The sequence below is a fragment of the Lepisosteus platostomus genome, chromosome 1 (genome assembly GCF_059453375.1).
Source record: "Lepisosteus platostomus isolate fLepPlt1 chromosome 1, fLepPlt1.hap1, whole genome shotgun sequence".
NCBI classification, from domain to species: domain Eukaryota; kingdom Metazoa; phylum Chordata; class Actinopteri; order Semionotiformes; family Lepisosteidae; genus Lepisosteus; species Lepisosteus platostomus.
In genome coordinates, this window is record NC_142611.1 from 41,829,063 (window position 1) to 41,844,537 (window position 15,475).

Genomic DNA, 15,475 nt, shown 5'->3' on the forward strand with positions numbered 1-15,475 from the left:
CGACCAATAAGAAAGTAGAGAATAGAAAATGGGCGGGTTTACGCCAATCACTGTGGAGAGGATTCCCATTACTCGCTTTGCTTCTATAACGGGGCTGTCAGTGGTGTTATGGACGGACGATATGGAAAAGGCGTTTAATAGTATTTGAAAGAAAGAAAACGGAACAGAACTGCATAATTTATAGATAAATCATAGTTTGATTACTCGAGTAAGTATATGGGCTAAGGAACGAGCTGAGAAGCAGTGCTTTGTTTGCCGGGAGTTTAAAGGGCCGTTCGGTTTTGATTTACAATACAGATCATCGGGATACAACTGGTTCTGGAAGTGTGACGTGTCGTAAAATGGTTTTCAAGCATGACATGTGGCAAAATGTTATAATTTTGTTTCGTAGTTTAATAAACGTTCATTGGTTTAATGGGATCAATTCGAGCGAGCAAAAGGTTCAGGTCCTTCTGCTGTGGTTTGATTTGCATGCAGCAATCGTTTTGGTAGATTGAGCCTTCTGCTTATTTCGGGAGGTTAGCAGTTTGTCGAGATTTGTATACCTCTTTAATGTTTATAGAGTCTATATTATGATAGCTGGAGCCCTGCTTGGTTCTCTTTCCCCCTATCAGTCATAGTTATTACGGGAGATTGTCTTGAGCCCAAGCTTTTCTGTACAGGAGCCAAAGAGCACCTGCAAGTAAGGTATTTCGGCAGTTTGGTAAATTGTGGGATTGTAACGATATTGGCGTTCATAGGCCAAAATACGTAAGGGTAAACAAAATTCGTTTTTAACTGAACTTCATGTTCCAATTTATTTATTTAATGAGGCGTTTTGACCCCTTAGATAAGACGTGTATTGTACTCGGAGTCGAAGTTAATCCTCATGGATTTTATGAATTGATGTTTGTCACATTTCCCTGTGTAATACTACATGGAGAGTTTCAATACACCCAACAAGTAGTGTTATTTGTGAAAAGAAATGTAGAGACAGTTGTGTCTGCTTTTGCTACAGTATTATAAGCTTTTGATCTTGCAGAACAATTTTAGTATGTTTTGCGTCTCTTCAAGAAATGGTAAGACCAAAAAACAGAAAATTGTGAAATGGAATGTAAGAGAGTGGTTATGTAGAATATTGCATTTGAGGTGCTTTACATAAAGGCATTTACATAATTGCTTGTTGCTTTTAAAATACGCTACTTGTACACAAACTTATACATCTAGAAATTCTCTTCCGTTCTCATGCTTTTTATATATGCATGCAATTTAGCATGCTTTGGGTTTAAATGTTTCTTTTTCACTAAGTTTGAAGTTACATACACTTCCATTGTTTGACATTTCATAATGCCAGTTGAGAATATTTGTATCAAGCTGTCTCAGGCTTGGTTTCAAGTCCTCTGAAGTGATTGAGCGTTGCAGGAATTTAACATCAGCAAATAAAAGAACGTATAACCAGTTGTAGATGTTATCATTGCTGCCTCGCGGTGCTGGGGCCTTGGGTTTCATTCCAGACCTATGTGGTGTGTGTATGTTCTCCCCATGTTTGCGTGGGTTTCATTTGGGTGGTTAATTGGCTTCTGGGAAAATTGGCCCTGCTATGAACTGGTGTCCCACCACGGATGTACCCTGCCTTGCACATGTCGCTTGCCAGGAAAGGCTCCAGCTCCCCCACGTCCCAGATGTGGATAAAGCCATTAGAAAATGGATGATGGGAAAACCGAATGTAGCTCTGATGTAATTAAGTGTTGGAAGCAAGAGCACTTAATGAATATCGCAGTGTTAGTGAAGTGAGTCAAAGTCAAGAAGTGTCAAGATACTGTATGTTTTGAATGGAGAGTGGAGACATTCAGCATTTAGTCTGTGTTTGCCTTTGTCTTTCAGACTAGATGGACAGCGGCCCGCCCTCCCCAGCCCATCAGCCTCAGCCTGGCCGGGCCCAGGCTCAGCAGGGCCGGTCCCAGCTTAATGCCTCCAGTGCTTTTGCGGCTGTGGCAGCAGCTGCCTTGCAGGAGGAGAAAATGAAAGCCAGTCCTTCAGCAACTAGAGAGTCAGCTTTTCTGCCTTCAGACGGCGGCTTCGCAGGGTTTGGAGCTCAGTCAGAAGGTATGAGTCAACAGCTTTGGTTGGTATTTAAGAACAAAAAAAAGGTTAAGAGTGAGCCATTCGGCCCTATTTGTTTGCTAAGCAGCTAGTCGAAGCGAAGTTCTATATCCAGTGGTTTCATGAAAGAAACCAAAGTATTAGCTTCAATGACATGGCTGGGTATCGTGTTCCATACTCCCTTAACCCTTTGGTTAAAGAAATGTGGAACAAGTAACTCAGTCTTGTTGTTGAATATGGTTTTTAGTGGATGGGAAGGGGGGATTGTTTGAGATTGGGATGTTTCCAGAATAAAGGTGGGGTCATATTACTGACATTTTTCCTGTTTTCACACTCCTTTATACATTTGCATATAATGTAATGCCGTTCGCTGTTCTCAAATTAATAGGAAGGGGAAATAGTCCAGCAAACACAATTTTAATTTTTAGTTTTACACTGTGCAAGGTTTCTGCAGCATTGCAGGTTTTTCTGAATTGTAAAACATTTTTTACACCATTGAACATAAGAGGCAAGCGAGATACCATTTGTGTGGAGTTTGCATGTTTATATGGGTTTTCACCTGGTGCTTCAGTTTCCTACCACCATCTAAAGACATGCCAGTCAGTTAAATGGTGTATCTTAGTTGTCTTCTATAGTCCTGCTTTGTGCCTTATGCTTTTTGGATAGATTCTGAATTGTTGCAGTCCTTATCAGAAGCAAATGTTGGATGAAGAAAAATGTATGAGATTAATAGAGAGTTATGAGGATATTGATTTTTCTCATTGACATATCTGCTTCTGAATTTAGGAATGTGGTGATTGTATATCCCTGATGGCTCTTACTTCCAGTATGAACTGGAAAGACAGGAATGATTGCTTACTGAAAAGATTCTCTCATAAATGTGCTCTTAACTGATGACGGTATTATGCAGGGAAGCAGAAGAAATAGGAGACTGTTGCTGAGAGCAAGCTGCGCAGCCCATTTTGCTAATCTGATTGTAAAAATGTGTGCTTTTGTTTTAGAATTCAGTTCCATCTCATATTTGTGAGCATGAAATAGGTACCCTTTTTGTAAAAAGGTTAAATCTGTATCCAATTCCTAACTTCTAATATAAAAAATGAAATATCATCTTTAAAAAAAAACTTGAAACCATTTATTAACAGTCTTTATTTTCATTTAAAACTCATGAGTGGATTTCTGAGGATCATTTAATGTCACTCGACCTTTCCTATAGGCTTTGGTGTGACTTACTGTAGCAGGCAGTGGAATCCATGATGAAAATATTGTTTCTGCCAGCTCAATGTCATAAAGATGTCAAGTATCACATGAGAATTGTGGTTTTTGACATTTTAGCACAGAGATATGAGAACCATATAGAGGGTTAATTTGTGGTAATCCTTCTAAACTTCTGTTACTTTATTGCTGAAGTGTCTTTTTTACTTTCTGTGAAAAGATCTGTATTCAGTTCGTAGTTTGAACTCTGAGTACTCACTGCAGGCCTTTATTTGTAGACTTTGTTTCTGCTACTGTATGCTCCGTGCCATCAGAACAGGTTTTTCCTTTTGTTCTGTAGTATTCCACGAGGAGCTGTACTCCATGGTTACTGAAATAAGATGCACGTCAATTTGCCACACTTTTACTGGTGCAGATGAAGGATTCGATGCTCGACCCTCCTGACAATTAAAGTCCGTGTGAACCCGCAGTTAGTCAGATTGTTTAAACCTGAGTTGGCTTAAACCAGACTTTGCCTTAATGAAACCACAGTTACCCTGAAGCCGGCTATCAGGTTAATTCTATCCAGATAACTTGAGAAAATCCTGAATTAGTTAAACCTGTTTCGTGAAACAGCCCCCAGATGTGTGGGTATCCAAATAAAGCCACAATGCGTGTTAGAAGTGGAACCCTGATTCAGTGGCCAGTAGTGGTCCTCCAGGCATTTGCTACGGCACAGCAACTTAATTAGTGGCCATCGTCATGAAGCCTAGACCTCCCCATCCCTAGATTTATGTCCTTTATCCTCATATGGCATGACTGCGAAGCAGCAAGGAGAAAAGCCTGGGATGAAATTACCATCTGGAACACATTTACATTTATTCAATTATTAGAGGCTTTTTTCTAAGTGACCTACAGTAGCATCTGGTTAAGATGGAAGATGCATAAAATAACAATAAAACCACAACAAAACAGCAGGTGCAGTATTATGTGACTTCTAGGATATTGCAGAATGTTAAGGATTTTCAGTGCTGCTTGACAGGAAGATGTAACAGAAGACCATCAACAGTCAGTGATGGTTAGTCACGGGCCTCTGGCATTAAGTCTATGCGGAAGAGATGAGATTCCATACCACAGAGATGAGATTTCTGGAAGATGGTGAATGAGTCCATGGTTCTGACTGTTGCAAGTAGGATGTTCTAGCATGGGAGGGGGGGTCTCCTCAGAGAACATCTGGGCCTAGGACTTGCAGTCCCTTAATGATGGCATTGCCAGTCAGCCTGAGAAACTAGATTGTAGTGCCCTAGTGGGAACACAGGGTCTGACAGTGGAGGTTGGCTGTTAGAGATCCCTTGAAAGCCCTTTACAGTGTTTTCATCTGGTGCAGGTGTGAACGAAAGTCAATGCAGAGAGACGAAGAGGGAGGTGAAACATGAGGTACTGGCCTGCTGCAATGTTCTGTATGAGCTGGAGTCAGCTGCTGGTACATGCAGGCCGTCCTGCCAGAAGGGTATAGCAGTAGCTCATAGGTACAGTATGTGATGGCAAATGTCTGGGTGAAGAGTGGAGTTGAGTACAGTAGGTGGTCATGGACAGACATTTCATATTTCTATAGAGCTTTCAGTCCGGCAGCACTTGACCACCACACAAAACTCTGCCCTCTGTGGGAAATTTGATGGTGAGTTTAGAGAGAGATGCTCCCTCTTCTCAAGAGAATTAGACTTGTTAAATAACCTTAAATGAGTTTTGGAGTTGGTGCTAAAAGGAAGCCATAGAAATAAAAAGGAATAATGTGGAAATTTGTGAAACAAATTTAAGATAAACTATTTTTTATTGTTTATTGTTACTGTGACAAAACTGTAATTTTGAAGAAATTGCTTCACATTTTACCAGCGATCGACATACTGTATTTGCTAGCATGTGAAATATAAATGTGCTTACGTCTCACCACCTTAAGTAATGGTTTTAAGTTATTTAAGGATGCATCATCTGTTCTAGAGAAGTGTTCACTTATGATTTTTTAAGTTGGTAAACGTTTACAAGAAAAAGTAAGGTTTTGTACTGTACATCTGTAAAAATCAATAAATGAGTAAATTATATGTCCATTCATTTTCTTTGCTATTTTTTCATAAATGTGATATATCCTGCAATATGTTCAGTATTTCGTGTGAACCTACATTATTACAGTAATTTATTATGCTCTTTATTCTGGTAATGGGATCTTGACAAATTTTTCTAGGAGATGGGTTATAACTTCTACAGTGTTTGAAGCATGTAGGATTTTACTGCATATATTAGCACTCAGGTAGCTGCCCAGACATGCTTAAAGCTCACAGACTGTAATGGACACTTGCTCTTCTGAAACTGCAGCTGCTGTCCAGGGTTATAGTTAAAATTATACTGAGTATCTTTCATCATCCCTGAGGAATCTGCTGCTTTTCTATATGGCCTTGCAGATATTTTGATACCGCGGTAAATTTCATAACAAAACAGTAGTAAACTAATAAAATGCTTTGGGAATTTTACATCCTTTTAAATTTAAAAATTTGACACTGTACATGTCACACAAACATCCATTTAAATATGTCCAAATGTGCATGTGTAGTATTTAAAGCGATTACATGTTCTCTTAATTCTTCCGTTGTACGTTCAGAAAAAAAAAGGAAAGGCAGGGACACCAGGGACATGTTAAAACCAGACCACAGGGCTGAAGTTAAATTGGGCCAGAAATAAGATCAGATAGAGGAGCTGTTAAATCCATTTGCCAGGTGTTTGTACAATACCTCTTATTTCCATATTCACTAACATGTATTATTGTCACTTATTTTACAGACTTAATGTTTTGTATCTCTGAAAAATCATCAGCTACAGAATCAAAGAATGAAAAGATCTGAATTGGCTATTTGATTTCTTACTTGGGCCTTTTTTTTACTAAACTTAATTTGAATCTGAATTTTAAAGTAGCTTTTTTAAATAGGAAAATAACGCCATGTAACCTGCCTTATGTTTATAAATAGCATTTGTCTGTAACTCAAGCATATATTGGAGACCAGCAGTTGATGGAGACTTGGCATATAATGTAGCTTTCTGGAATATTACTAGCTAACAGAGGATCAAGACCTGCTTTTAAATGTTATTAACCCGAAAATATACACAGTCGGTACATATTTGTAATTAAGCGAGAATAATGAAAAGTTGGTTTCACGGGGTTAAACAGTTTTATCTATAACATTTAAATCATACTTGCTGTTTCTCAATGCTGCAGCTTTCATGAGGTGTGGGCACAAAAACCTAACCACAGACAATCTTCTGTCCGCCTTCTGTATCATATAAACATTTATTTTTTCCTTCATAACAAATCTAAACAGAGGGTTCCATAGAGAAATCTAGACCTAATGTGTTCGCGGACAATACACACACATTCATCTTATTGGAGACCAAATGTAGTCTTGCAGACAAATAAAATTGCTTGACTGAATGACATATAAATAACAGAAGCTAGGTGACAAAATAACAGTGATACAAGTGAAATCTTTAACTGCATGTCTCCTTATCCGCCTCCGTTCCAAACAATAAAAATAGGAAGCCTGCCCTCCAACAAAATAAAAAAGAGGAAAAGCAGGAATAACTCCCATAATTCTCTTTGAAATTTTACAGATTCAACATTCTACCAAGTCACTAGGTAAGCATTGGGGATGCCTTAAACTATCTAAAACATGTCGAAAAGAAATCCTTATACAGCATCAGAAGAAATGCAAGGGGGTCAAGTGTTTCTTTGGATGAAAAAGTTGGGAAAAAATACTTCTGTTCACAAAGAGAGTAGTTGGTTATTCCAAAGCACATCCAAGTTGACCCCAACTTGTGCAACTAAGAGTCTGTCTTAAGTGAATTCAGTATAAAAAAAAATACATCTACAGTAGGTCATAGGCAACGATTGCTGGATATATTATAAATGTTGTTGGGGGGGAAAAAAGGCGTTTTTTATTGCAACCTATCAGTTTCATAAACTTTTCTCTGGAAAAATAAATGGACTCTGTCGACCTGCATGGAAAACTTACACCACACTGCTCTAAGACAAAAGACTGAACCCCATCCTCTCTGATAGATTTACAGACAGTAATCTGAGTCAGAATGCAACACAATTCCTGAATGAATGGACCAGAGAGTGTAATTTGCTTCAGAAGCAGTTTTATAGCAGTGTAGTAGAAAAGCTTGAAAATAAACACTCGGGACTTGTAAGCACTTCTGAATGATTGATCTTGATAGACCCTATGTTCCCCCTCCACTTCCCAGCCCTGCTGTACCAAACTACACAGGGATTGTTTCTTTTAAGTGCCTGACTGGATTTTCTCATTCACTTCCTTCAGCAGTAATGCTGTGCGACTGTAGTCACAACAGGAGCAGTCCTCCGGCTCAACAACCAGACTCATCTGTTTTTCTGTTTGAGTGTTCATTTTTTTTTCTTTTTCCTTCCATTTCCTCTCTTGAGACCAGTTGCAGTTTCTAAGAAGGTAAACTGACATCTGAGCATTTACGTCTGCACCTGTCGCAGTATTCTGTGAGCTTGCTGTCATCATTGCAGCTGTAACACTCAGCACCTGCTGCAACAACAGATTGGCCATTTAGCTAGCTCAGGAGTGAAAGGACATCTTTCAGTTTCCTCTTATTTGCAAAGGAAGCAGCAAAAAAGGCGATCTTTTTAGAATAACTGATATCTCAAACAACTCACCACCAAGAAGAACATTAAGGTGAAACAAAAAATAGCAGGGCGACAGACAGAGTTAATCCACTGTTATCTCTGCACAGCTGATTTTATTTAGGGCTAATCAGAATCACTTCAGTTGATGTCAGGTGAAGGCAAATTACCTTTGTACATGATTTGGAATGTCATTGGTTAACTCTGAGCACAGTCACAACCTCCTTTATAAAGGTGTGCACACTTATGCACATTTTTATTTTTCCTAAAAATCATCTGTTTTGTTTTTCACTTAAATATTGATGGTTACAAGATCTTATTAAAGGCGAAAAAGGTCTGACCTGATTTGTCTTGATTTCAGCCTTTACATCAGCAAAGGCTGACATTCCAATAAGGATGTGTAGACGTTCGCTATCCACTGTACATTCTGTGATGGATGAAAGCATTCTGCAGAATACACCTAGCCCTGAATATTTTTCGTTTTCGATTTTCACCCCTTTCAGGTAAATTACTGTATAACAAGGGCAAAGTTTTGTTTAGAATTTGAGTAGAACTGACCTGTAGCCTTAGTATTCCATGACATTTCTGAGACTGCCCCAGAGCATGTTCACCTTTTGTCATGTCTTGTCATCTGCTTTCACTCGGCAGCACCCTTCATTTCCACGGGTGTGTGAGCGGTAAGGTTCAGTTTAATGTAGGGTGAGAAAGACACATGGCCCTTTTTAGGCCTAGAAAGCAAGGCTAAATTCATAACAACATTAATAATACTACTAATTATACTACTACTAGTAGTTCCTTGCTGTTTTGGGGTGTGCTTTTTACATAAAGGATGGGTTCATTACAGAAGTGGTATAACTAGGCTTATAACCTGATCTGCTATATAGTGGTGTAGCTGGCGCACAAGCTCTGGTGCGCAACTCAGGTGTATACTGTACTTAAATTGTGGAAGAAATTGGTATCTTGCTAACTGTAAAAGCACTTTAGGAACTTTTCTAATGAAAAGTGAAAAATGCTTTATATTGAAATATATCACGAGCTCATTAATGGTCCTAAGATTGTGTTTCTTCGCTCTGCCCTACCCCATAGTGCAATCATCTTTTTAAAGTATTTCAGACCTGCAGCTGGCAAAGATTTTCTTTTCAAGCCAGTTAAAACAGGTTTTGTTTTCTATATTTAGCCCACTCCTTCTAATCGGTAAGTGTGAGTTCCTTTTTTCCCAATCTTCATTTTTAAGAAACTGCAGAAAAGGAATCACATAGTCTTAATTTTGCACCTGTTTTTGGGGGGGTTTGATGCAGGATTTTTATCAAAAGGGAATCAAGTTGCTCATTTGAAGATTTGTGCTAAAGAGCTTATAGTGCATTTGTAGAGAAAGAGGTCCTGAAAATACGTTAGACCTCTCAGAATATACCAACTGTAAATGTGCAATATTTATTCAGTTAAATTTCATTCTAATAGCTTTGAAGTCTGTCACCAATAGTGATTAAAACTGACTGAATGTTTAATATAAGCTTTTAATAGGAAAATTTGATTATTTATTTTTATGCATCTTAAAATAGAGCCTATTGAGTGTTCTGTGTGCACATTTGGCACCTGTTTACATAGTGCTACTTTACTTTAGAGGTAATTTGAATGACTGCAGAGGAGAAATGTGTCTCTCAGCCTTATTTCTGTGTTGTAATGGCAGTGACCTTACACCAGGGGACAACATAAAGCTGCAATGGAGCTTGCTTGAGTTGCACTCGGCTTGCCAGAATAGGTTTCGGCTGCTTGGAGACTCTGAATAGGATGAAGCAGTTAGAAAATGAGTGGATGGATGGCGCTGCATTCATTTTTGCAAGCATGTACGGCAAATGGGTACGTACAGCAAGTAGAAGCTATAAGAAAACCCCTCCCTTGGTGAGAATAGTCTCTCTTTGAAATCATGCAATTAAGATACAGTGCCTTGCGAAAGTATTCGGCCCCCTTGAACTTTTCAACCTTTTGCCACATTTCAGGCTTCAAACATAAAGATATAATTTTTTTATTTTATGTGAAGAATCACCAACAAGTGGGACACAATTGTGAAGTGGAACGAAATCTATTGGATTTTTGAAACTTTTTTAACTAATAAAAAAATGAAAAGTGGGGCGTGCAAAAGTATTCGGCCCCTTTACTTTCAGTGCAGCAAACTCACTCCAGAAGTTCAGCGAGGATCTCTGAATGATCCAATGTTGTCCTAAATGACTGATGGTGATAAATAGAATCCACCTGTGTGTAATCAAGTCTCTGTATAAATGCACCTGCTCTGTGATAGTCTCAAGGTTCTGTTGAAAGCGCAGAGAGCATCATGAAGACCAAGGAACACACCAGGCAGGTCCGTAATACTGTTGTGGAGAAGTTTAAAGCCGGATTTGGATACAAAAAGATTTCCCAAGCTTCAAACATCCCAAGGAGCACTGTGCAAGCAATCATCTTGAAATGGAAGGAGTATCAGACCACTGCAAATCTACCAAGACCTGGCCGTCCCTCTAAACTTTCAGCTCAGACAAGGAGAAGACTGATCAGAGATGCAGCCAAGAGGCCCATGATCACTCTGGATGAACTGCAGAGAACTACAGCTGAGGTGGGAGAGTCTGTCCATAGGACAACAATCAGTCTTACACTGCACAAATCTGGCCTTTATGGAAGAGTGGCAAGAAGAAAGCCATTTCTCAAAGATATCCATTAAAAGTCTCGTCTAAAGTTTGCCACAAGCCACCTGGGAGACACCCCAAACATGTGGAAGAAGGTGCTCTGGTCAGATGAAACCAAAATCGAACTTTTTGGCCACAATGCAAAACGATATGTTTGGCGTAAAAGCAACACAGCTCATCACCCTCAACACACCATCCCCACTGTCAAACATGGTGGTGGCAGCATCATGGTTTGGGCCTGCTTTTCTTCAGCAGGGACAGGGAAGATGGTTAAAATTGAGGGGAAGATGGATGCAGCCAAATACAGGACCATTCTGGATGAAAACCTGTTGGAGTCTGCAAAAGACCTGAAACTGGGACGGAGATTTATCTTCCAACAAGACAATGATCCCAAACATACAGCAAAATCTACAAAGGAATGGTTCACAAATAAACGTATCCAGGTGTTTGAATGGCCAAGTCAAAGTCCAGACCTGAATCTGTGGAAAGAGCTGAAAACTGCTGTTCACAAAAGCTCTCCATCCAACCTCACTGAGCTCGAGCTGTTTTGCAAGGAAGAATGGGAAGAATTTCAGTCTCTCGATGTGCAAAACTGATAGAGACATACCCCAAGCGACTTGCAGCTGTAATCGCAGCAAAAGGTGGCTCTACAAAGTATTAACGCAAGGGGGCCGAATAATTTTGCACGCCCCACTTTTCATTTTTTTATTAGTTAAAAAAGTTTCAAAAATCCAATAGATTTCGTTCCACTTCACAATTGTGTCCCACTTGTTAATGATTCTTCACATAAAATAAAAAAATTATATCTTTATGTTTGAAGCCTGAAATGTGGCAAAAGGTTGAAAAGTTCAAGGGGGCCGAATACTTTCGCAAGGCACTGTAGTTCAGGCGGTAGGCTGCTTCAGCGTGCGTAGTCTGCAAAGGAACAAGTACAGTAACAATGCTGAAAAAAGAAGTAAGTAGACACAACCTTTCGGCTGTGGAGCCTTCCTCAGGTGTGAGGCTGAAGGCTCCACGCCCGAAACGTTGTGTTTTCTTTCTTCTCTTTTTAGCATAGAATAAACCTATACAATTAAGATGTTTTTGTATGTTTTTTAGTATAACAAAGTGTATGTGGTAGACTCCGGCATGTTCACTGATACAGGTCTATATCTGTGTGGAACATGGAGTCGGCGTGTACATCAGTGGCTGTACTTTGCATTCAGAACAGATCATTCATCCGTACAAACACGCAAGATGTTGTGGGTGTGTATACCCTTTTTCTGTTTTTAATAATTATTTGAAGTGCCTCCTTAAAAAAAAATGTAATAATGTAAAAACATGTAATATGAGATATTATACTTATATATATATTTATTACATGTGCTGTTTTTAAAAATCTGATATTAAACAAGACCTTGTAGAACTCTTTTAACTCTTTTCCCCACGTAGGAAGTATTCAACAATGAAATTTGACAACCAAATCAGTTTCAGTAATCTAAGAGGATTATTGAGCTATGCCTGGTTTATCATTTTAGCTGCTGATCAAGTTCAAGTTCATTGTCATTATACTCATATACAGGTATATGGTATAACGAAATGCTATTTAGCTAGCTCTCAGATGATACATAGTACAAAAAAACCAACAACACTACAATTGTATAATAAAAGAAAGACGGAGACAACAGGCAATGTGCAAAACAACAAAAAGGTAACAGGTAATATGCAAAAACAACATCAGATGTGCAAAAACATGCATCAACAGAATGAAATAAAAGGCTAGAAATTATGGGGAGTGAGCTTTTTGAAATGTAAGGTAGAGGTAGATTTCAACATGTGAGTTTTTGGTAAGAAAGAAGGCACTGTGAGGTTCAGATCATAGGTGAGAGGTGATTTAAGTATGTTCAACTTTAAATACATGAGATTTGTCCTGTAGACTTATATTTAAATATGAATATAAACTAAATATAATATGTCAAATGTGAATTTAATTATTCAGATAGATATAATGGTTATATGATTCTTTATTTAAAAACATTATTGCTAACCGGTATAATAATTTGAAATCGGACAATACTGTAGTTCTTGGTTAACTTAATGACAGTACAGTGCAGTTTATTATTTAATGAATAGGATTTTTCCTTTAAGGACATGAATCTGTTAACATACTGTTTGGAAGTGCTATTTTTATGAACTAAAATATATAAAAAATATTTATAGAAATATGGTGTAGTCTGTATGATCTTGATACTACATGTTATTAAATATATAAACCACTGAATACTCTGTAGACTATTATGGTCTGACAAAAATTAGCTTTTTTTCATATGAGGCTATTATTTCCTTAAATTTATGGAGTACTCTTCCAGATCTCTTAACAGTGTTGGTACTGTACTTTGCGCAGTGTTTAAGATCTATAGACCATAAAATTGTCTGTGTAAAGCTATTGGATTTTAAGTGTATTGGTGGATCCACAAAGGATGTTTTCTTTGCATTTTGTTGTAAATATAAAATAATACATTTCTTTTGAAAACATTTTTTCACCTCTAAAACAAAAAAAAATCAATGACTACAGTTACATTTTATAATGTGTAGCTCAGTCATTCGGGGTGCTGTGAAAATTGTGGCTTTAGTGTTAAGTATTCATTTTTGTCTTCCGGAGCTTTGAAACATGTTTGAAAATTACACAAATACTCAGAACAATGGGCTTACCCACAGGGCATCTCAGTGTTGGTTACTAAAATCGCCACGGGATACATTGTTTCTGCAAATATAAATCACAACAGCTTTTCCCATTGGGAAATAAAAAAATCACTCTGCAGAGTTTCTGAATAATATTTCATTGTGTACATAAAGGCTACTTTCAGGCAGTATTACTGTACTGACATTTCTATTACAGTCCCTTGTTTGCACAAAGGCATTAACACACACAGATAGACATTCATTTCACAAACGCTGAAAATACATCAGTCCCCAAGATAAGTGGTTAATGTGCAAGAACTGCACTTTTTAATGTTCCCATGAAGATGAGCCTGTTGTAAAAAAAAAAGGACTGTATTCTGTACACAAAAAAATAGGGATGGCATGACAGGTTCAATATACAAATATAACAGCTTTAAGATGTTTTCACAAGAAAATACAGTGCTTTCATGTTTACCTCGGGTCCATTTCTTAGAAGTTTAGAGGAAGATGCATCTAACTGATTGGGAAAAAATTGAAAATAATACAAAAAATAAAAGCATTGGTAGGAAATCTTACCAAGGGGAATACTGTCTTTTCTGACAGAACTCTCTATAGAAATGTGTTACTGAAAGCAAACTGGGACAGAGAAATGGATGCCCATTTTGTACTAAAAAAAAAGAATTGAAAAACAATTAATAATCAGCTGGCGGGGAAATGTTTGTTTGTTTGTTTTTTAAAGGGATATTTCCTGTCAAAAATAAACAAAATACTAATGCAAAATTATAACATGTACAGGTAGTGGACAAAAATGAAAACACTCATGTAAAGTAATCTAATGGGGTATTGGGCCAGCATGTGTGGCCAGTATGGTCTGAACAGTAATAGAGTCTACCAGTGTCTGGAATTCAGCAAGAAGGATGCGGCTCCATTCTTCTACAAGAAAGTCATTCAAGTCGGACCTGGTTGATGGAAGTGAAAACGCCGTTCGAGGTGTTGCCCCAGAGTATCCCATAAATGCCCAATTGGATTCAGATCTGGTGACTGAGAAGACCATGACATAATGAAAAGATTGTTACATTTTGGGGTGGGGGGTCAGTGTTTGCACTTCTCAAGGTCCGAGAAACATTGAGTGGGAATGGAGGGGTTTAATGAGCTGTCAGTTCTCCGAGATATAATGATCAAAAGGGATGTTCTGGGCAGTTACTCGAGTTAATAATGGTAAGAATAAACATTGAACACCCAGAAAGATAGGATAAGAAGACACAGGAGAGACAGTCGGGTTTAGACTGAGAGGTTGAGCAAAAGCAATAGGGGAACAGAGATACGAGGGAGATAGGAGGCTGGATGACCCTGTTAAACCTTAAAAGACCAGATTCTAGGTAAGCATTTAAAGTAACAGAACTCTGATTTCCTTTATGAGGATTTTCTCAGGCTAAAGACCTTCTCTTGTTAGTGATGCATTTTTAAAATAGAGAAATAGGTTCCCATTTACTTTAGAGCCTCCAGATTTATAGGAAGGGAGATTTTAGTCTTGGCGGTATTTTGTTTTATTTAGGACACAGGATTATCGTTCCTGTTGACTTGTTTCGGCATTATATCGCATTTCTATATAATGTACCAGGTTAGCAGTCTGGATTTTCTGGTGGCAGTGAAGACGTAGACCTCCAAGATGCATTGTTTTATAAATATTGTATCTTGTGTGTTTTATGCTGTGTAGAATTGTTCATTGGTTATCTGTGTAAATACATATCTATTTGTCCTAGCTTTCCTTTCATTTATACTCTTTCGCCAGAGCTTTACCAGAAAATGAAAACTCAGGTGCCTCAAACTATACCAATCGCTCAGGTGTATTCTTGGCATATTGGTGACAACTGGGGGCTTAATTATTTGTTAGTTATTGATTTTCCCACTCTGTGTTGCATGCTTTCTTAACCCTCTATGCTGTCAGTGTTGTGTCTATCAAGCCATTGAGCAAATGCACGTTGTGGATAAGGGCATTGACAGGAAACAAATGCAACAACATGGGGTGAAGATGATCACTCAGTACTATTAAATTGCAGCTAGTGTTGACCTTGCCTTCTAAGAGAATGGAGGAACCCGAACTATGGCAGGAAAATGTGCTTGATAACATTTTTATCGAAAACATTTTTTAACATGTTTATCGAAAAGA

General features: G+C 38.2%; 1 protein-coding gene across 3 annotated transcripts in view; it reads left to right on the plus strand.

The window, feature by feature from the left end:
- Window positions 1–40: 40 nt before the first annotated feature.
- Window positions 41–15,475, plus strand: part of wfs1b (Wolfram syndrome 1b (wolframin)) — a 34,784-nt gene continuing 19,349 nt past the window's right edge. The window contains exons 1-2 of one of the 3 annotated variants that reach the window (XM_088629046.1): window positions 41–208; window positions 1,864–2,085. In XM_088629046.1, the coding sequence (XP_088485172.1) occupies window positions 1,869–2,085 (217 nt within the window). In that variant the 5' untranslated portion in view covers window positions 41–208; window positions 1,864–1,868. Of the gene's footprint in view, window positions 209–1,863; window positions 2,086–15,475 lie in introns of those variants that run through there. The other 2 variants (XM_088629038.1, XM_088629055.1) reach the window with 2 other exon arrangements.